The 23,009-nt window shown below is 41.4% G+C and overlaps 1 protein-coding gene across 14 annotated transcripts in view; it reads right to left on the bottom strand.

Annotated features, from left to right (window-relative positions):
* Positions 1-10,798: 10,798 nt before the first annotated feature.
* LOC106565737 (forkhead box protein P1-B-like) overlaps positions 10,799-23,009 on the bottom strand; it is a 241,373-nt gene continuing 229,162 nt past the window's right edge. For 9 of the 14 annotated variants that reach the window (XM_082959370.1, XM_082959371.1, XM_014133178.3 and 6 more), the window contains 4 exons: positions 19,840-20,009; positions 19,493-19,562; positions 19,103-19,269; positions 10,799-15,987 (listed from right to left, as the gene is read on the bottom strand). In XM_082959370.1, the coding sequence (XP_082815496.1) occupies positions 15,849-15,987; positions 19,103-19,269; positions 19,493-19,562; positions 19,840-20,009 (546 nt within the window). In that variant the 3' untranslated portion in view covers positions 10,799-15,848. Of the gene's footprint in view, positions 15,988-19,102; positions 19,270-19,492; positions 19,563-19,839; positions 20,010-20,813; positions 20,936-23,009 lie in introns of all 14 variants that reach the window. The other 5 variants (XM_082959372.1, XM_082959373.1, XM_014133184.3 and 2 more) reach the window with 2 other exon arrangements.

Raw genomic sequence — 23,009 nt, forward strand, 5'->3', positions numbered from 1 at the left:
TAAGGAGAGCCCAGGAGCTATACCCGCAGGCCCTACTTCCCAAAGCCACTTCCTGTCCAAAAGGAGCAGGCTTGCAGTTTTCTCTGAAGGAGAAACAGTTGAATTAAGCTAATTTAAATTACCCAAAAAGCAGCAGCAGGCTAATGTTCACACCTGGTGGATTAAAAATGCTCTGCAAACGTCTTTAGGAATAATCCTACAGGAATACATAGTTATCATCATACAGAGATGATTACTTATAATTTCATATTTTAAAGTGTGTTTAGAACATGGTGCTATACTGCACAGTATACGAGTTTTTTTCCCCTCACTAGTTTACATCCCTGATATTGAGTAGCCTCAACCAACACAGTTAGTAAGTTCATTTGCAAGACTGACAGATATGGAGGAGCATGAAAAGGCATTAGAAATCAGCAGTGCAACCTAGCCCATACAGACGTGTGATCAGAGGGCGTAGGTGTAACAGGTAAACTCGGGGGAGGGTGTTTAAGCCCTAGTTAGGCATGTAAATCCCACCCTTTACAGGCAAAGCGCTCCAGTATATCCCTGTCAATTTCCTGCAGCTGTGCTTGGGCGGATTTACATGAATACACTCTATCACTTGCGCTTAGACTCCTGTATTATACATTTCCTTACTTTTTGGGGAAAAGGTTACAAAATCTTCACAAAGTTTTTCTTTCACTCTTTCAATTTTCTTTTGTATTTTCCTGAGAAACTAAGATTTTATTTGCAAGCCACCCGGTACAGCATCTTTTGTAAATTGACTCCTCAGTTCTGTCCACGGGCCAGCCACAACAAGGTTAGCTGCCTGTTCCCTGATAAGCTGGCAGAACCTATCAACCCCCGCAAGAAGATAGTGCTGTGTATTGCTGTCACGCTTTATCATCAGCTGAGGTGAAACTAAACCGGTTCTAAGCGAGAGTAGAGGGGCCATTTCCGTGGATTACAGACGCCGACTTTAATTTCAAAGACCAATGGCGTATCCAGGGAAGGTGCAGGCTTCGCTTGCCACAGATTGGCAGCATGGCACAGATAAGAGCTCACTCTAGTTGTTCGTATTCACCATAGGAGCCTATTGATCTCTGAGCTGGTGGTTCATTTCATAAAATACATGGCAAATGGTGTTAGAGCAGTGGTGTGGGTCTCCATACACCAGGCACAGTGAGCCGCTTGCCAACTCTTCTCCCCTTTATGCCGACGTATACAGGAAACGCACCACAGGAAGTCAGGGAATTTGTCAGGAGTCATTAAGGAAGGAGGTGACAGTTCAAATGAACAGCTTTTAGCATTTACAATACTGTACAAAAAGCCACAAAAAAATAGAAATTGTGCACAAAACAACTGAGCTGCATCGTTAGGAGATACATTCTTCTAGAATCCCAGTCTAGATTGAAAGAGAGAGGTCCTCTGTGACATTTTCAAGAACAATAAATGAAAAGTTGTCTTGCATGTCTGGTTAAATCTTGCAATATAATTCCATAGTTGACCAAGACTCTTTATGAGAAACCTTGGGGAATCTTTAATATCCATTAGATTTGAGAGCACAATTCATATCGACATGTCTCTCTGTCTCTGTGCAATTTTTCAAGACCAAATTTGTGAAATGCATAATCACAACGAGGGCCTCTTATTTTAATATCAGTGGGTGTTATTATTAGACCATTTCAAATGATATGTCACGAGGGAGCAAATATCATTTACAAATCACTAATGACTTGCAAACACTCCTCTAGCCTCCGGTGGAACATGACGCCTCGACACAGTATGTGCTCGCCATTCTGCAGGGAGACTCAATGGGATCCAACATTTTGGTGGGAGGAAAAAGAAGGGATAGATCCAACACACGGTGACCACTGTACACATAAGAACAGTGATTCAGTCGTGATTCCCTGTCTTAACTCTTAAAATCCAATCACTCAAACAACTCATTACTATGGCTGTCTAATGGTTTTGTGGTGTGTTTGTACGAAATATGCAAATGAGACACTAAAATATGTATCCTGTGCAGAAATGGATTAGGTTTTGATATCAATTATTTAGCGGGCATTATTATTATTACACTTTGCATGCTCAATCTGGGCGGATCGAATTCCCCTCAATGCCGGACTGTCTATAATGAGTCATCAATAAAACATTCATAATGTCAGAGAAGACACTTTACTAGATCCTTGATCTAATTTACATGGACTTGTTAGTTCAGTATGGCGTGAATACCATTCTACGCAAAACATGGAGGGGTGGCCGGGGTTCCTGATGTGGCCTGACAGTTAGTGCATCAAGCTGGTCCTTCATTAATGTTAATCATCACACAATTGCAAATAATCAAATCAGTGCACCTATATGCATATATTCGAAAGCACTTATTTCTTAATGTGAAAAATGTGTTTCTGGATTGATCAGCTACGTGAGTAATGCCAGTTCCTGGTACTTCTCCCATTAGATTCACTGCTGGTTAGGCTACCTGCTTTTCATGAACCTGACATGCTGACATGCTGAAATGTGGAACTAAAAGTTATAGATGAATACAAATATATGACAGATGTTGTAGTAATTATGCCATCATTTCCACTTCAGTTAAGAACACACTCTGTTTTAGCCACTAAAGGAAAAGTTGTAGTGACTCTGTTGAATTGGAAACATTAAAAAGTTTTGTGAATTGTAATAGAGAACTGAGAAAAAGAGAGACAGATACCACAAGGAGGAAGCTGTCTTTATCCACACCCAGACATAATAACTTAATGCAAATTGTAACTAGTTAAGCACAGCAAAATGATATGATATCATTGTCTCCGGCAGATTGGTATTATAATGATAGCATGTCAAAATAATTACATTTTCTTCCTGATACAATTACATTATTTGTTCTGGTTGTATTATACACCAATAAAAGCAAACATCATATTAGGATTCATGGCACTTTTCGCATTACATTATCAATATGTGGAAATAATTGTCTGCTGAGAGATTAAATTACATTATTGTGTATCTTTTTCATGCCTAATAAATAATGATGGATGTCTTTTATTTTCAGCACCACCTGCAACCATTTTGTCTTCCCCCTGCAAGTTAACAATGAATAAAATAAATACATAAAAAGTATGAGAGTGAACACCACAAGCAATCTAAACCCAGAGGTGGCTTTTCAATGCTTCTCAGACTCTTACGTTTGAGCATTTGTTCTTTGTGGGAAAACACCAAACAAAAGCTTATTATTTCTGTCTAACAAATTGAATCAGCTTGCCATCATCACGGCTGTATATTTATTCATTGATTCCTGTCTTGAATAGGAGACAGACTTAGATATGGGTAGTTAGTAATGTGTGTAGACATGACATGGGGAAGATACAGTAGTAGGAGTAGATTCTGTATCCACATTTCTTAATAAGCAAATCTTTTTTAGTATTATCTATATTTAAAGCACAGGGACACAGTCTCCAAATATGTGTTTATTTAAAAGCTGTGTCACTAATTAGGATGTCTGTTGAATTCCTTTTGGCTGATAAATGTATTGACAATGCCTCTAGGTGTGCACAGATCCACAGTGTAATCCTGCCTTTGACTAATGGCATTGAAGCTGGCGTGACTGACAGGGAGACTTTAGGCAAGCATTCTACAGATTGTTTCCCATCCTGGCAAATGCCTTAGATTATATGTCCACATACAGAGACATTTTTCTCATTTACAATTCTGTTTCAGTATAGTTTTTTTCTAACCTCAATTTTAATCAGTCAATTTGCACTTTGTGAAGATAAGACAATTGATTAGCTACCAGTCTTCAGGAGGCTTCATGTTTAATTGAGTTCTATTTTTTGCAGTCCATGTATCTTAATAGTCTATACGACTCCCTAAAACTCCTGTTGCATTTGATGCATTGGTTGGCATGCTGTTATTGAAGATAAAACAAGGTGAGGACACTATAGTCCTAGTTAATTGGCATCAGAAAGAAAAATGCTGTTATAACTTCATAACTTCTTAAGTCATGCCTTGTGCACAGCTAGACGTACACCATTGTAAAATTTACATTTTAATGAAATATTTGAATAAGTACTTGAAATTCACTCTACCAGGTCTCCCAGTTCTAAAACCAACATTTCATGTTTGTGTTTTGAATGGCAGCATCAGGGAAATTAGCATGCCAGTCATATAGATTAGGAAGGCATCAGTGTGAAGTCACAGACTGCCTCAATCAAGGTTAACTGCAAGTAAACACTGGCCATGACATGTTTAAACGATAGCTTTTTGGAGAGAGAAAGTTTTACATTTAAAGGGAAATGAGAGGGGGAGACTGAGAGAGATTGAGTGTTCACACAAACATCAAACCTTGTTTCCATTTGGATTAATATGCTTTGCCAGAGGTGTATGGGATAAATTAGTACTATTCTTTAAATCATGGATCAAATAATTATGTAATTATGTAGGGTCAGGGTTAGTTAATAAACAAATAATTATGTAATTATGTAGGGTCAGTAATAATGTAGTTGTGTAGGGTCAGGGTTAGTTAATAATCTAGTAATAATGTAGTTGTGTAGGGTCAGGGTTAGTTAATAATCTAGTAATAATGTAGTTGTGTAGGGTCAGGGTTAGTTAATAATCTAGTAATAATGTAGTTGTGTAGGGTCAGGGTTAGTTAATAATCTAGTAATAATGTAGTTGTGTAGGGTCAGGGTTAGTTAATAATCTAGTAATAATGTAGTTGTGTAGGGTCAGGGTTAGTTAATAATCTAGTAATAATGTAGTTGTGTAGGGTCAGAGTTAATTAATAATCTAGTAATAATGTAGTTGTGTAGGGTCAGGGTTAATTAATAATCTAGTAATAATGTAGTTGTGTAGGGTCAGGGTTAATTAATAATCTAGTAATAATGTAGTTGTGTAGGGTCAGGGTTAGTTAATAATCTAGTAATAATGTAGTTGTGTAGGGTCAGGGTTAACTAATAATCTAGTAATAATGTAGTTGTGTAGGGTCAGAGTGAGTTAATAATCTAGTAATAATGTAGTTGTGTAGGGTCAGGGTGAGTTAATAATCTAGTAATAATGTAGTTGTGTAGGGTCAGGGTTAGTTAATAATCTAGTAATAATGTAGTTGTGTAGGGTCAGGGTGAGTTAATAATCTAGTAATAATGTAGTTGTGTAGGGTCAGGGTGAGTTAATAATCTAGTAATAATGTAGTTGTGTAGGGTCAGGGTTAGTTAGTAATCTACCGTAATTTCCGGACTATTGAGCGCACCTGAATATAAGCCGCACCCACTGAATTAAAAAAAAATATATATTTTGAACATAAATAAGCCGCACATGTCTATAAGCCGCAGGTGCTTACCGGTACATTGAAACAAATGAACTTTACACAGGCTTTAACGAAACACGGCTTGTAACAAAAATAAATAGGCTTTAACGAAACACGGCTTGAAACAAAAAATAATAATTAGCAGTAAGCTTTAGTGGTCTTTTTGCACAGAGTCAATTCCTAACGCTGCTGTTTCCAACGTCTTATCATCGACTCATTAAGACCAAGCTCCCGTGCAGCAGCTCTATTTCCTTTTCCAACAGCCAGATCAATCGCCTTCAACTTGAAAGCTGCATCATATGCATTTCTCCGTGTCTTTGCCATGATGAGGGTGACAAAATGACTACCGTAATCAGAATGATGGGAAGTTTGAGAGCGCTCGATTTAATCTAAACAGTAAACAAAGAAGTTGTTTGACCCTAACCCGTTCTGCAATTTCATTGGTCTAATGAAAGCTTCATGCCGCCAAAAAACTGAGCACGTCACAGAATGTGAGAAAAATCCATATATTAGCCGCGTCATTGTTTCCGCTGCGAGGTTCAAAGCGTGGGAAAAAAGTTGTGGCTTATAGTCCGGAAATTACGGTAGTGATAATGTAGTTGTGTAGGGTCAGGGTTAGTTAATAATCTAATAATAATGTAGGTTAGTTGGTTAGTTTGGCTGGTTGGGTTCTAAATGTTCGTGTGTCATCCAACTGTTGTAGTTTTTAATGGCATAATAACTGTATGTGTCTCCATGCAATTATCTGTGTTTGTCAGTGCTCCTCCGTGACCAGGTTGTCATCAACACATTTCTCCTGAATTTTGAAATACAAATTCAAAAAAACAACTTGGTCTCATCCATTAATTAATTGTGACATAAAGCGAGAGAGTGAATTGTAATTATTCATGTTTTGCATTTCTTTAATTATTCAAACTCAAGAACACTGCTTAATATTTAATATTGGAACATGTTAACAATGCATCTTAATAGTTTGGCTGCTTGTTTGGGTGCATTTATTTTCTTATTTGGTCATGGGGTTTAGGCAAAGAGAAGAATACAGATACCTGTAGTCAATACCACAGTCACATGTAACGATGCAATTGTCAGATACCCACCTACTTCTTCCAGGCCATTGACTTGCCTGTACAGACAACGGGACAGTATGTATGTATTATTATACAGAAGCACAAGACGTCTATCCTATCTACAATCTCCCCTTGAAGTTGTTGGGTACATCTATGAAAATTGGGCCTGACATTGACAATACATTTCTTCTTTGCAGTTTCCTTGTTTAGAGGTGATGGGAAGCCATTGGAACACAATAAGGTGATGGGTGAGGTGAGTTTGCTTTATCTGGCTGATTCATGCTAAGGATAGGAGACCAAAAACCATCTGAGATAACTTACTGACATACACGAACATCTCATTCTAAAATCATGGGCATGAATATGGAGTTGGTCCCCCCTTTGCTTCTATAACAGCCTCTCCTCTTTTGGGAAGGCTTTCCACTAGATGATGGAACATTGCTGCAAGGGACTTGATTCCTATCAGCTACAAGAGCATTAGTGAGGACGAGCACTGATGTTAGGCGATTAGGCCTGGCTTGCAGTCAACGTTCCAATTCATCCCAAAGGTGTTCGATGGGGTTGAGGTCATGGCTCTGTGCATGCCAGTCAAGTTCTTCCACACCGATCTCGACAAACCATTTCTGTACGGACCTCGCTTTGTGCATGGGGGCATTGTCATGCTGAAACAGGAAAGGGCCTTCCCCAAACTGTTGCCACAAATTTGGAAGCACAGAATCGTCTAGAATGTCATTGTATGCTGTAGCGTTAAGATTTCCCTTCACTGGAACAAAGGGGCCTTGCCCGAACCATGAAAAACAGCCCCAGACCATTATTCCTCCTCCACCACCAAACTTTACAGTAGGCACTATGCATTCGGGCAGGTAGCATTCTCCTGGCATCCAACAAACCCAGATTTGTCTGACAGATGGTGAAGCATGGTTCATCACTCCAGAGAATGCGTTTCCACTGCTCCAGAGTCCAATGGCGACGAGCTTTACACCACTCCAGCCAACACTTGGCATTGCGCATGGTAATCTTAGGATTGTGTGTGGCTGCTCGGCCATGGAAACCCATTTCATGAAGATCCCGACGAGCAGTTCTTGTGCTGACGTTGCTTCCAGAGGCAGTTTGAAATTCGGGAGTGAGTGTTGCAACTGAGGACAGACAATTTCACCGCGCTACACGCTTCAGTACTCGGAGGTCCCATTCTGTGAGCTTGTGTGACCTACCACCTCGCGTCTGACCTGTTGATGCTCCTAGACGTTTCCACTTCACAATAACAGCACTTACAGTTGACCCGGGAAGCTCTAGCAGGGCAGAAATTTGACGAACTGATTTGTTTGAAAGCTGGCATCCTATGACGGTGCCACATTGAATGTCACTGAGAGGTTCAGTACCCGCCATTCTACTGTCAATGTTTGTCTATGGAGATTGCATGGCGGTGTGCTCAATTCGATATACCTGTCAGCAACGGGTGTGGCTGAAATAGCTGAATCCACTAATTTGAAGTGGTATCCACATACTTTTGGCCATGTAGTATATTTGGCAAAGGATTGTATACGGTACTTCTTGATACACCTGTATTAAAGCACGCCCCAACCATTCACTATCACACAAGCCTACACGCCAGCTGTCATGTTGTCAGTATTACAAGGCACAACGGTTCCCTCTCCTCTGTAATGGTGTATAGAATACAAGGAACTTTGTTATTTACCTAACAGGAGTAGTTAGTGTTGGCTACACACAGAGGAGTGCTATACATGATGTGATAAGTACCTTTATTCTTTAATCAGCCCTTCCTAACTTTCCTTTTAATTGCTTCGACTCTCTTTGAAACCTAGATGTGGCTCCTAATGATGAAGAAATCCACGCCAGGCGGGTATTAGTATGTGTACTGTTGGAGCTGGGGCTGGGAGCTGGGAGCCATGCAGGCCCAGCCTTGTTTAGACTGGGGGAGGGGGCATCCAGGCATGCCTTTTGAACAGCAGGTGGTAATTGAAACAAAACAAGGGATGATTAGCGAAGCGTCTGGCAACTCATGATCCATACAGCACCGCTACAGAAAAGACCATACACAAGAGCCCTGGAATAAAGTGGTCATCATCTAATTAACAGAACATGTTTTAATTACAGAGTAAACCAAGCAGCGCAGTGTGTCAATTTAACTGATGTGGTAAGTGCCAGTTTACAATATCAGAAACAGACAAATAATTGGAATCTAATTACAGGCAGGTCTATTGCACATCAACGCCTCTAGCCTATCTTAATAAACAAGTTTTTACATCAAACCATGAATAGCAAATACTTCAGGGATGCTAAATCCCACACTGCAATATTAAGAATTTGCCAGCTTTGCCGACTAATATATAATAAAATATGCCATTTAGCAGACACTTTTATCCAAAGCGACTTGCAATCATGCGTGTATAAATGATACTTATGAATGGCCCCAGCGGGAATCTAACCCACAACCCTTGTTGTTGCAAGTGCCAGGCTCTAACTGAGCCACACATAAACCTCATGTGTGGGTAGCTGTTGCTCTGCAATGCTTTAATTGCAATGAAATGGAAAGCAGGAATCAAGTTGTGTAATCCAATAGAAATAAGCAGGAAGACTGGCTAATCTGCCCATTGGATTTCTCTGAGGTGGGTTTGGTCCAAGTCATATAATATCTCTATGCAACTCTAGTATACTACACTGACTGAAATGTGAGTACACGTCAATGATGACTGGATAGTTGTAAGTAGGATTTCTTCCAATATTAGTTGTTTTTAACCATATCATATTTATACAATGATTGTTCATATTGTGTTACAATATAAATAATTGCTTCACTTGTTTTGATAGATGCTTGCTGATTGATGAATGGAGCCTTCTGTATCACATGCAGCATCACAACACAGCAAAGCCCATAACTTCATTCATTCTTTTGAAACAGTGAAATGAATGATTAGTGGTTTGATTTAATATGGTGTTTTCTTACCACAGCAGATGCATGTTGATGGATGAGCACCACAACTTTGTTAGGCGAAAATGATTTTCTCTCACTCTCAGTTGTATATTTCAGCAGCATGCCACTCAACCTTGGATGTAATCAACGTAAGACCAGCATGTTATTTGATGCACACTAAATTATTGTTTTCTATTCATGCTAACTATACATATATTAACATACAATTGATGCTTTGAGTTTATAATGACAGTTGGGTTGTTTTGTGTTCTGTTTACATGCTGGTATGACATTAAAATAGCAGTTATTTTGTGCAAATGAAGTGTTTGAGAGCATGCATGGATGAATTGTACAGTTATTTGTTGACCCTGCATAGACTACCACTCTTTTTTAGATCAGGTAACTTCCAGTCATAGAAAAAACACAACAACCTCGTAATCATCCAAGCTACAAGTCTCTTGAAGGCACACTACTGGAGATACAACAAGGAAATTCAGGGCCTCAAACTCTAGACAAAATATTGCCTGCAAAAAGATTGGTCGTGATTTTATATATTTTTACATTAAATCTAGTCTTTCAATGGCTTTAATTAATATTATAAACTGGGTGGTTCGAGCCCTGAATACTGATTGGGGTTTGTGATATATGGCCAAAATACGTAATGCGTAGGAACAGCGCTTAGCCGTGGTATGTTGGCCATATATCCGGTCCCGTGTGGCTCAGTTGGTAGAGCATGGTGTTTGCAATGCCAGGGTTGTGGGTTTGATTCCCACGGGGGACCAGTACGGAGAAGAAATGTATGAAATGTATGCATCTGGATAAGAGCGTCTGCTGAATGACTAAAATGTAAAGAAATATACCACACCTCCTTGGGCCGTATTGCTTAAATATACTTATGTAGAGGAGCAATAAGCTACACGAGAAACAATTTATGTCACCTAAAGCTTTTTAACGGCTCAATGGAACTATTTGTAATTGCTTGTTTCACAAGATTAAAAGTGCTTAGACTTGAACTCTGTCTCCTGTTTTGTAGCCAACATGACCTGTGCTTCGATCATAAAAAAAGCAAATCTTGGTCATCAGCATTCATTCCCATCAAGAAATCCATATCGCTAATATTTCTAGCTTATCTAGCTTATCAAATGCTGTTACCTAAATTGCTCTTTTTAATCACAAGATAATTTAATGTTGAGGCTGAAATGATGATGGCCATCATCACAGACTCATAAGTCCTGCAGAAGATGACAAACAGGCCTGTATCTGTGCACTTAAAAAATTGAAAAATTACAATATCAGTGTATAGGTGGAATAGCTGTGAGGAGATTTTGGGAGTATAAAGTACCCACTTGCTATGGCAAGATAACATGACTCTGTAAATAAATAAATAATCAAGTGGCCTTTTATCCTTTCTGCGTCCTGCGTTGGTACACATGGACAAAGCAACTGTCATTTCAGTGCTTTTTGTACACAGATCCCTGCCATTTAAACCAAGTAAGAAAGGACTTCAGATAACAACCGTGAACAACCAGCATTTTATTGCATTTTTAGAAAGCTTACGTCAGTTACTGAGACTGACTGTACAACAGAATAGTCTGCATCAGACAGACCAGGAATGATGAGGAGATTACAGACTGATGATGGAGGTGATGAGCAGAATCTTTAGTTAATAAACAGAAAACTACAGAGTACAGCTTCAACAGAAAACTAACTTAACTGCTGCATTAAAGCACTGTGACAGCTGCTCTCCTGTACCATCCATCCCTCCTCTCTCCATCCCTCCTGTACCATCCCTCCTCTCTCCATCCCTCCTCCCTCCATCCCTCCTCCCTCCATCCCTCCTCTCTCCATCCCTCCTCTCTCCATCCCTTCTCTCTCCATCCCTCCTCTCTCCATCCCTCCTCCCTCCATCCCTCCTCTCTCCATCCCTCCTCTCTCCATCCCTCCTCCCTCCTCTCTCCATCCCTTCTCTCTCCATCCCTCCTCTCTCCATCCCTCCTCTCTCTATCCCTCCTCCCTCCATCCCTCCTCTCTCCATCCCTCCTCTCTCCATCCCTCCTCCCTCCATCCCTCCTCTCTCCATCCCTCCTCTCTCCATCCCTCCTCCCTCCATCCCTCCTCTCTCCATCCCTCCTCCAGAAGCATGGGTTAAGAGGGTGATGATACAACACAGTGGTGAATGACAGTGGGGTGGTCATGATTGATGAAACTGTGGTAAATTAGCATGGCTGCAAGTGTCTTGAGGGGGAATCTAATGCCACCTACACAGAGCACAGCAAAGTCATAAGGTTACTGATATTTCTTGTTTTACAATCAACATATATCAAGGATGAGTACAAAGTCCGATTCACATCCGACTTTTAGCCTTTAACCTTTGTGCTCCACTTAAGTCGGCTACCTGCTGTGCTTGATTTTTACTGATCATCAAAAAATAAATCTCAAACAGTTGAGATATAGATATTTAGAGGCCAACTAAAAAGCGATATGTATTTCACCTAATGAGGATGTACTGAACATGATGATGACACATCGTTGATAATGTATGTATGAATGAATGGATTCCTCTGGGGAAAAAACAAAGCATTTAACAAATATTCTTTACATCTTGGCACTGTATATTTTTCTTCTTTTTCCTATTTGTTTCATATAAAATATCATTAGATTGATACACCCTTATATTATTACTGAACACTTAACCATTATTTTTCATCTCTGTGACCCTGGACTTAGTCATGCAAGATATCTCCGTCTTGTAGAGGAAATATACCTGTCTGCCATTTCTCCGAGCAGTAATGTTTATAGCCACAGAAGGCAGTGGTTAGACCATCAAAAGGAAGTATCAAAAACAGCTTAACACAAGGAAGAAAACAATCTGTACAAAATCCTTAGGTCAATGATAACAGAGAAAAGTCTGTTTTCTATTTTACAGTTTAAAATCCAAAATCTGGGATAATCCCCAACCCTGCCCCGCCCATCTCACACAGATGTCTGCATGTATGACTTTTTAAGCAAGGATTACTAAGTAAAATACATTTGCAGCACAGTTTGCTATTCCAATACATACAGCAGTTTTCACAGCTATTTTATAGTTCATACAAAGCCGTTGTGATAAAGCAAAAAGAATAACACAAATGCATTTTTGATCTTTGAAAGACACAAGGAAAGAAAATGACAAGAAAAAGACAAAGCTATACTGACATGTACGTACACCCTACTGTTGGAAAGCCCATGACCAAACAAATGACAATAGATTGTGGGAAATGGGATCAAATAAAGCTGGGTGATTTCTTCATGAAAAAAAGGCCTACGGTTTGGATTGTGAGACCCTCAAGATAAACAAGGTCTAATTTTATATTCATATACTTTTTTTGGTCTTTTTTACAAAAAGAATGATCTCTCTCCAGTTTTAGACGACACGTGCAAGACATAGAACAAAGTACAACTGGGCGAAAGTTTTTTTCCACTTTTCATTGAATTATTCCCTATAGGTTGGAACTGAGGTATGCGTACAGTTTTCGCAGGCTGTTATCTTTAGTAATGTCAAGCTACACATACTGAGAATGTTCAAATCTCCCCCCTTTACAATACCAAGCAAACCAGCAAAAGATTACATTTGGATGAGCTCAAGTTGTTCTCACGATCCCAGTCCGGCTGTTACTGACCCATCCCACAGCTGCATGCTAATGGATATTAAATACATTTTCTGAAAACCACAGATTGCCCTTTTCATGTGTAATAATAGTAAATGCATGGTGGAATGTTGAAATAACTGCCATAAAGTACCCTGTACCCAGCTTATTAGTTGACAGGAGTGTTTTTTAATATAAAAAGTAATATGTTGACAGAAACTAAACACAATCATAAAGCCTTACCAATGGTAACAAAGAACAGTAGAATCCCACCAAGATAGCACAACTCACTCACAAGTGGCATACAATCATTGGAAAGGATACAAATTCATAAAGAATAAAAAATAAAACAAAATATTGAATCATTGTGTGGTCCAGTTGAAGTATAGAATCACATTGTTCTCTACAAAGCTCTCCTGTCCACTGCTAAATCACTGTCATCCTCATTATGACCATAATCTCATTTCATCCCCCTAGGTGGCACAGCAATCTGCTGCTGATAGACTGAGTGATGCCTTTTCCTCTCATTGGCCCAAAGAACATGTTCCCCTAATCTGGTCATAATGTTTGTCTGACTCTCTGCATCTCCCTTTCAGTTGTGGTCACTGCAAAGTCCTGCAGCTGCTACACTCAACAAGAGACTCCTTTGGCTTTAAAGCTAATGACAGTCAGACAACCCTCTCTAATCAATGTGCAATTGGATTGACACAGCTGAGACTATAGTCCATCTTTAGTTCCTTTCACAGCCAATGGGAGAGAATGGAGGATATTTGGCCTTTTCTGCTATTGCATGAAACAGAGAACATTGTTTTTACTTTGTAGTTTATCTTTGGTAGTCACAGAACAAGATTTTAGAAACATCGACAACTAACTAAACAGAAGTTACAAACAAAAAAAGAAATAATAATAAATAAAAAATGCCAAGTGGTTGGTTGCAGTCTTTAAAAATGTATCTTTGTGAGTCTTTGTATGAGCCTGTTTCATATCATAAACCAAACCTACTGTAGGATCAAGCCCATTTGTATTCAGCCTCAAAGCCCCAGCATCAATCCCATCCACCCTATTGCAGGGTCTACATCACTACTCTGACTTAGTCATTTGGTTCTGCTGATGTTGACCCCAAACAGTACCCAGATCATCAGTTACCTTGTGGTGTGTGGGTTTCTGGGGGCCTAACATGTCTGCCAATACTGGAATGAAGCAATGATCAGGTCTTATTGCCAGTTTTGGGATTATCCCTAAATTAAGAACATGAATATTTAATCTGATGTGTGTAATTATTAATAATCACAAACAGATTTGAGAGCCAACTGGTCATGCATATGGTAAAAAAAAACAACTTTGATATCTTCAAGCAAGGCCAAACAATCCTTCCATGACTGAAATTACAGTGTGGAAAACTATACATGTTTAATCTACAATGAGAGTTGTGTTCAGGAATCACAATTAGTTGGTCTAAAATATTATCTTTGTACTGCACACCTGACATTTGATTTTCTTTCTAAAATTGGGAGCTTGCGAATGATCAGAAATTTGGTTGCAGCTAACGCACTGCCCTGAAGGGCTGTTTTAAAATATAATTGAATGAGGATAAATCATAACCTGCATGATTTCTCTGTCATTCATTCCCATCTTAAATGAAACTTCATTGATGCATGGAGAGAGCCTTCATTACGAGTAGTGCATTGTGGATGGACTTGATGAGCTTGGGGGAATGCGATGAGGATGGACTTGATGAGCTTGGGGGAATGCGATGAGGATGGACTTGATGAGCTTGGGGGAATGTGATGAGGATGGACTTGATGAGCTTGGGGGAATGCGATGAGGATGGACTTGATGAGCTTGGGGGAATGCGATGAGGATGGACTTGATGAGCTTGGGGGAATGCAATGAGGATGGACTTGATGAGCTTGGGGGAATGCGATGAGGATGGACTTGATGAGCTTGGGGGAATGCGATGAGGATGGACTTGATGAGCTTGGGGGATGCGATGAGGATGGACTACATGTTAGAGGGGTGGCATTCTGAAGCATGTGGAATAAATGACAGAAAAATACTACATGGTATTTGACATTCTGCTTCATGTAAAAAAAAAAAGAGGAAACAACAAGAAAGGAAATCCTAAACATCCATCATTAAGTGCTGACCATACAGAATCTCCACAGCATGGGCATGAGGTCTGATCAGTTACAGAAATCAAATGCAACAACAACAGCAACGAACAATGGAAAATACATAGTTTATATTTTAAACCCCTCACCCTCAAAACACACCAAAAAACATCCCTCCCACCCTAAATGGAAGCAAACCAATGAAATTGTGAAGGCAGTGACCATGAACAAAATCTACACACACACACACACACACACACACACACACACACACACACACACACACACACACACACACACACACACACAGCGTAAATTAAACGTCATTCAATATCTCTTGAGTTTATGGGCATGTGTGTGTGTTTGTGTGTGTGAGAGAGAGAACCCCTCTGCAGTCCATGCTCAGTGTGGTTGAGTGGGCTGCATGCAATCCATACTGGCTGTACAGTGCAGGTCCAAGTTCATACTGGCTGCACAGTGCAAGTCCAAGTCCATCCTGGATTTGAAGCCAGCACGCTGACCAAGAAGTCGTCCCCAGTACCAAACATGTCCATCCAACGCATGTAGAGTAGAAATTACTTTTTTTCTTATTTTCGTTCACTTAAACCAAAAAGTAGATATAAATCAAAAATACTCCCAAGTGGGACGTATTCTCTTTCTTGTGTTTTTCACTATGTATTTAATGGCACTAAAAGTCAATTGGAAACATTTGATAGCTGTCATCAGAGGACTGAGACTGCAGTCTTGTATCTGTGTTATCTGTGACGTTGTGGCGTCTCACAGATGACTAAGGTTAGTTCTGCCTCTGGGAGGGGCCCTGGGGGCCCGACCTTACAGCATGTCATCGTGGCCCTGGTCGTCATCGTAATCTCTGTGGTGATCGAAATCTGGACTGTGGTTGGCTGTCGTCACCAGGGAGAGGGGGCCTTCGTGGTCCTCCGGGTCCAGCGGTTCCTCTTTAATGTGATGCCTGCATGGAAACAGAACACAGACAGGGGATGTTCCAGTTAGTTTATCTTTAGTTGGTTAATCCCTTGTTGAACCTTTCATTCCCTCCTCAAAAGAGAATCACAGACATGTATTGATTCAGATTTAAAAGAGAAAGGAGGAACAAAAATAAACGAGTGGCTGGAATGAATCTCTGAGATGGGCCTCTCTTGGCTGGTGTTGATGATAACTTCACCTTCTTTTAAGGTATTCCAATCCTGGGAAACCTGCAGGCTTTATTTTCATAGCAGCCGACAACAGGGTATTCACTTAGAACTGATAAATGAGGAAGATTAACAACGTGCGACGGGGAGAGAGGAGAATGGACTCTGCGGAGGGAGAGAGTGGGCTGTTGTCAGCTTCCTGGTGGCGGTAGATCAGTGACAGCGAGCGCTGTGTGTTCCTCTTCCTACTCGTTAACATGCACAACCTGCGAGGCGGGTCTCCAGAGGACGACCCCGAGCCGGCTTCTATCATTAATCAACTTCAAGCAAACACAGCGACCAGACACCGCTATACATGCTTTAAACTCCAAAATTAATGCATATTTTCACCAAGTGTCAATAATGGAAGAAAAGCGCTGGCAGGAAGGCGCGAGAGCAGAGCAGAAAGGCGAGCTCAACACAACACTGTGATAAGAAAGAGAGCCCTTATGAGAATAATAACGCTGTCAGTTGTAAACAAGGCAAAACATGAACCCAGCCCACTGCCTGAGCAAAGGGGGCTCTACGAGATCTGCCAAATTTCTCATTACAGAAACACCGCAGGAATAAAGCGCACGGGAAGGAGGCCCGACTAGTGCAGAGAGGAGGAAAAAAATTAAAACATTATGAGAAGCTGCAGGATATTTCCCATTCTAACCTGTAGTGCCAACCCCGTGCTGTACGGTGGCAGTAGGAGACGCTGAGCCCATTTTGAACAGCGACCAGGGACAAGCAGGTTTTCTGTTCCTCCAGACTCATCTGATTTATTTACGCACAAATGTCTTATGTGATATGCAATTATTTTGATGAAGACATTTCTATGCTAATGAGCTGACACATTTAGTGTAGGTGTGATTATAAAACAGGGGAAAAGGTAAAGTTAGCTTTTCTATTGGTTTCAGATCAAAGTAACTTCACAAGTCACATCGCCTCAGGTCTCAATCCCTGGCTGCAGGGCAAACATGAAATTGTTATTATTATGCTATTGAACTGCATGCTGACTCCACACTCTGCTAATTAGCTGGCTGGGTCTGGATACCTGATTATAGTCAGCCTGTAAAAGAGAAAAGCCCTGGTTTCCTCTCTGTAGTAAAAGTCTAACTCTGTCTAACACCATGCAGGGCTTTGAGCTAGGCAGCTGGTAAACACATGTAAGGCCTGGGCCACTCCATAGCCAGCCGTTGTCTGTACGCCAGGTGAAGACCTGTGAGACGTTGGGTCTATGAGCTAGGTGTGGTTTGTGTGGGATGAGGATGTAGTGATTCTGTAGCTTGTGTGAGGTGCGTCTCTTGGAGAATGGGAGAGGAGCGAGGGAGCTGGCTTTAGAGCAATAGAGGTGCTAGCAAGTAAACCTGAACTTTTGTTTGAAGGCGTGCTGCTTCATAGAAGATAGAAGAAATGGTGCTTTGCACGAATGCACTGAAGTTTTAAGCTCTGATGCATTTTGTTCTTATATAAAGCTTATTCACATACAGTCATTGTGAAAATAGTTCAGTATATGGGTTTTATCAGCCTCAAGATAAAGAGAGGGAGAGAGATGAGGCAGCCTTTGGGCCAGCACACCCATCCTGTCTCTGCCTTTCCTGTTCCAGAGCGATGCCCAAAGCTATGTTCACAGTGATTAGGGATGGCACTTTCCTCCATTTCGCCACAAGCTCATTACTGCACCTTTTTGTTTTCAGGCACAATTTTCCTCTAGCTGAGATATTTCACAGGGCCATCCCTAAATCTAGCAGAGCTGCACATCGGTGGTCTGCCCCACATCTGGAAATGATGCTGCCTGACCCATATTATTTTAGGCTTCAAACAACATAGCAGACAGTGCTATACAACAAGTGAATAGGGAACTGCGGTTTCCAGGCAAACCACAGTTTTCCTACATGGGAACCTTGAATTATTTCTTCTAGACTAATTATGATTTTTTGTTGTTTTTCTTTCGACGGCTGAGAGGGTTTTGAATGTGTTCTAACTCATGTTTCAGTGTGGAGGAGACAACAGCTCTTTCACTTTGTGTTCTGGTATTTTGTAAATATTTTTTTGAAATTGGAGGGGTGATTATGACGTGACTCAGCCGACAGTAGGACAATTTTTTTAACCGTAATAAAGGAGAGTTATAAACTTTGTGTTGAAATAACAAGAGGGCCCCAGTCTTTTCTTCCCGGCCTTGCCTGGCTTTGGAACCTTCTAGAAGGTGGAGTTTCCTTTTTCAGGGAATGCTGCAGCCACAGTCACGGTTCTGACCTTTCATTCAACCGCTCCAATGTCATCCTTATTTTATTTAGCATTGTTTCATGTTCCTTAAATATGTTATTTACATGTAACATCCAATTTTAAGGCATTTTTGGTGATATTAAAATGCTAGATCAAAAAATTTGTTTGGGCATCCCGAGTGGCGCAGCAGTCTAAGGTACTGTATCGCAGTACTAGAGGAGTCACTACAGACTCGGGTTTAATCCCGGGCTGTATCACAACCAGCCGTGATCGGGAATCCCATAGGAAGGCGAGGGTTTGGCCAAGGGGTTTTTACTTGGCTCATCGCGCTCTAGCATCTCCTTGTGGCGAGCCGGGTTGCCTGCAGGCTGACCCCAGTCATCAGTTGAACTGTGTTTCCTCAGACACATTGGTGCGGCTGGCTTCCAGGTTAAGCAGGCGGGTGTTAAGAAGCACGGTTTGGTTTCGACCTTCGCCTCCCGAGCCTGTTGGGGAGTTGCAGCGATGAGACAAGATCGAAATTGAGGAGAAAAAGGGGGTAACATTTTTTTAAATAATTAAAATAATGCTTGATTAAATCCATTCTGTTTGGGATCTATTTGAATCAGTGGACACCAGCTGAAACTCTTTCCTTCCCTTCAGTCTTAAACAGATACTGTAAATAGAAAGTAAGGAGCCACTCACATAGCTGGCAAGGGAGAGCGTCCTGGGCTGCTGTCACTGCCGTTGCTGTTTCCATGGTCCATCGCTCCAATCATCTCCTCTCGGATGGCATTCGCCAGCGAGTTGAGGGTAGGACTTCCAATGGAAGCAGTAGTGTATAGAGGTATATTGTTTTCTGCCATTGAAGCCTGAAAAGCATGCACAGTGTTAAAACAGTGAAACGGAAGAGAACTGTCAGCACATTTCAGCTTCCCTCCATCCCACCAGCACTACATCCAAAAAGAAGGAAGAGTGACCAGGAGTCGGAGGTGGAGACAGTGTTATGTTTATTATTTCCTGCCTTTCTTTCCCCTCACAGTAAAAGGGTACAAGGTAAATAGAGCTTGATACTGAGACAGTATTCATATTTACCTGGAAGGCTGCAGAGAGAGCCGGACCATAGCCCAAGCTGGTCTGGATGTTCTTCACTAAGGCTGGACTTCTGCAGACAACAACTTTAGTTTAGAAAATGCTCGTATTTCATTTAATAAAAATGCTGGTAATTTTATCACACAATGAAAACACACTGACTCATTTAAATTAATTGTTTTCATTTTAAGGAAGACAAGACAAGTTGATGGAAGCAGTTTTTGTAAAAGCATGATGTAAAAAGGAAGAGCTAAACACAGCGGCATGATGGGAACACAGAGGCAGAGCATGCAGGTAGTGGGGGGGAATCAGGAGGTGGGGGGGGGGGGGGGGCAGGCAGACGTTCTTACTGTACTAGCAGCTCATCAAAGTTCTCATCAGCTGTGTATTTCTGAGGCCGGCCTCGCTGTATATGGCGGCCGCATTTAAACTCCTCATCATCAACAGTCCAAAAGGACCCAAACTCGTCCTCTACTCTCACAAAGCACTTATGCTGGGAAAGGTTGGTGCGGATGGTACCCTAGGTGGGAGACAAGCAGCAGGGCAGCCAGATGCAGATGCAGTGACCACAACACAACAGCACAGAGGACAGACAGACAGATAGACACAGGGGCAGACCAATAGACACAGGGACAGACAGACAGATAGACACAGGGGCAGACAGACAGACACAGGGACAGACAGACAGATAGACACAGGGACAGACAGATAGACACAGGGACAGACAGACAGATAGACACAGGGACAGACAGACAGATAGACACAGGCACAGACAGACATAGACACAGGGACAGACAGACAGATAGACACAGGGACAGACAGACAGACACAGGGACAGACAGACAGATAGACACAGGGACAGACAGACAGATAGACACAGGGACAGACAGACAGATAGACACAGGGACAGACAGACAGATAGACACAGGGGCAGACAGACAGATAGACACAGGGGCAGACAGACAGATAGACACAGGGACAGACAGACAGACACAGGGCCAGACAGACAGACACAGGGACAGACAGACAGATAGACACAGGGACAGACAGACAGACAGATAGACACAGGGACAGGACAGACAGAGGGACAAGGGAGGAAAGGATAAGGATCAAAATGAAAATGAAAATGAAAACAAGTACAAGCCAATGTGGGTGATGATGCGACACCAGGGGCAGAGTACTGAACGCATGGGGGATGCTGCACACCAAAGCAAGCAGGGACTTTGGGGGGCATCGTGGCACACAGACAATGAGATGGAGCAACCTCTTCCCATAGATCCACAACCAGCCAGGCAGGAGAGTCGGCCAGAGATGGCAGACCTACCCAGTGATCTTTTGTGGCCTTCTCTTTTGGAACTCTAGTTCATCCACTGTCCACACAGCCCCTTTAACGTTTTCTACTCGCACAAAACACTTGTGAAGACTAAGATTATGCCGGACTGCATTCTGCAGTTGGTTTAAAAAAAGAAGAGAGAGAAAAATTCTATCAACACACGAAAATGTCTAATCATTAACATTTCATTTCAGAGAAGAAACATTTAGACAGGCACATACATGATGGAACCTGGACATCATTGTAAATTTTTTCAGGTATCAGTGATCTATCGGCAGTAAAGTTTCAAATAAGAAAAACATTGTGGAAATATTTTCCAGTTACTATGGCAATACAGTTTCATTTCATCAACATCCTTTGAAGATATCATTCACAGTGCCTTAAATTATGATGAGCCATTTGAGAAGAGCCACCAAGACCTTGATAACAAAAACCCAGACTGAACAAAGACCTTGATCAAATAAACCAGTCTGTTTGGCTTGTTAGTTTCAGTTATGACTTTAGCTACAATTGAACAATAAGGAAGAAGACACATTTCCAAAAGCTTTAGCTGTTGGCTTACATTATAAGCTTTTTCATGAGACCATTTGTAGAGTATGCAGGTTACCTTTTTTAAATAAACCAATCACTGACACATGAGATTAAAACTCTGTAAATGTATAGGCCCCTTGTCATCTGAGTACCTTATTGAGTGTTTGTGTGAGGACTAGTGTATACAGTAGGGGTGTGTGTGTGTGTGTGTGTGTGTGTGTGTGTGTGTGTGTGTGTGTGTGTGTGTGTGTGTGTGTGTGTGTGTGTGTGTGTGTGTGTGCACGCCAATATGCAGGAGTGTGTCACAGTGTAGGATTTTTGTTTATAACTGAAATGTGCCCCTATGGTCGGGCTGTCAGCGCCAGGGGAAACAGGCAGTTAGAGAGCTGAGGGAGGACAGTGAGCCGTGGAGAGGGGCTAGGGGGTCTCACTCACAGCTGCACTGTGGATACGCTACACTACAGGCCCTCCCTGCCTTATGAGGGTAGCCTTCAATGCTTCATCACTCTCTTTTCTCTTACTCCTTCTCTCCTCCTCCTTTTAGTCTGCCCTCTCTTTTTCTCTGGGGTTTGTCTGCCTGTGTGTGTGTGTGGCCCAGTGGAAAAGAAATCAGGTGTTCTCAGTTGAAATTCTGTGGGATGGTCTCGGCCAGGAGTCCCTGGCAGCACATTGGTGTGTTAAACCCATGCCACCCACCACCAAAAACATCTCCAAATATTAGCTGGGGATTATTTACAAGAATGCACGTTTCCCTCATAATTTTTCTGCAAGGCAGGGGACAGTGTTTGTGTTAGAAGTTGCTCTATTTAGATAGAATAATTTGGGCAAGGTTATGAATTGGGTAAAGGCTCATTCATTGCATTTATACTTGATATATTTCACTATCATTTACACTGAACAAAAATATAAAGACAACATGTAAATTGTTGGTCCCATGTTTCATGAGCTGAAATAAAAGAATCCCTGACATTTTCCATATGCTCAAAAAGCTTATTTCTCTCAATGTTTGTTTATATCCATGTTAGTGAGCAGAAACTCATTGGCCAAGATAATCCATCTACCTGACAGGTGTGGCATATCAAGAAGGTGATTAAACAGCATTATCATTACACAAATGTACCTTGTGCTGGGGTCAATAAAAGGCCACTATAAAATGTGCAGTTTTCAGCAAAACACAATGCCACAGATGTCTCAAGTTTTAAGGGAGCGTGCAATTGGCATGCTGATTGCAGGAATGTCCACCAGAGCTGTTTCCAGATAATTTAATGTTAATTTCTCTACCATATACTGCCCCCAACGTCATTTTAGAGAATTAGGCAGTACGTCCAACCGGCCTCACAACTGCAGACCACGTGCAACCACGCCAACCCAGAACCTCCACATCCAGCTTCTTCACCTTTGGGATCGGGAGTGGATACTGAGGAGTATTTCTGTCAGTAATAAATCCATTTTGTGGGGAAAAACTCATTCTGATTGGCTGGGCCTGGCTCCCCAGAAGGTGGGCCTGCCTGCCAAGTGGGTGGGCCTATGCCCTCCCAGGACCTGTTGCAGCCCTGCCCAGTCATGTGAAATCCATAGATTAGGGCCTAATGAATTTATTTCAATTGACAGATTTCTTTAGATTAACTGTAACTCAGTAAAATCTTTGAAATTGTT

Source organism: Salmo salar, chromosome 12, assembly GCF_965601325.2.
Source record: "Salmo salar chromosome 12, fSalSal1, whole genome shotgun sequence".
NCBI classification, from domain to species: Eukaryota; Metazoa; Chordata; class Actinopteri; order Salmoniformes; family Salmonidae; genus Salmo; species Salmo salar.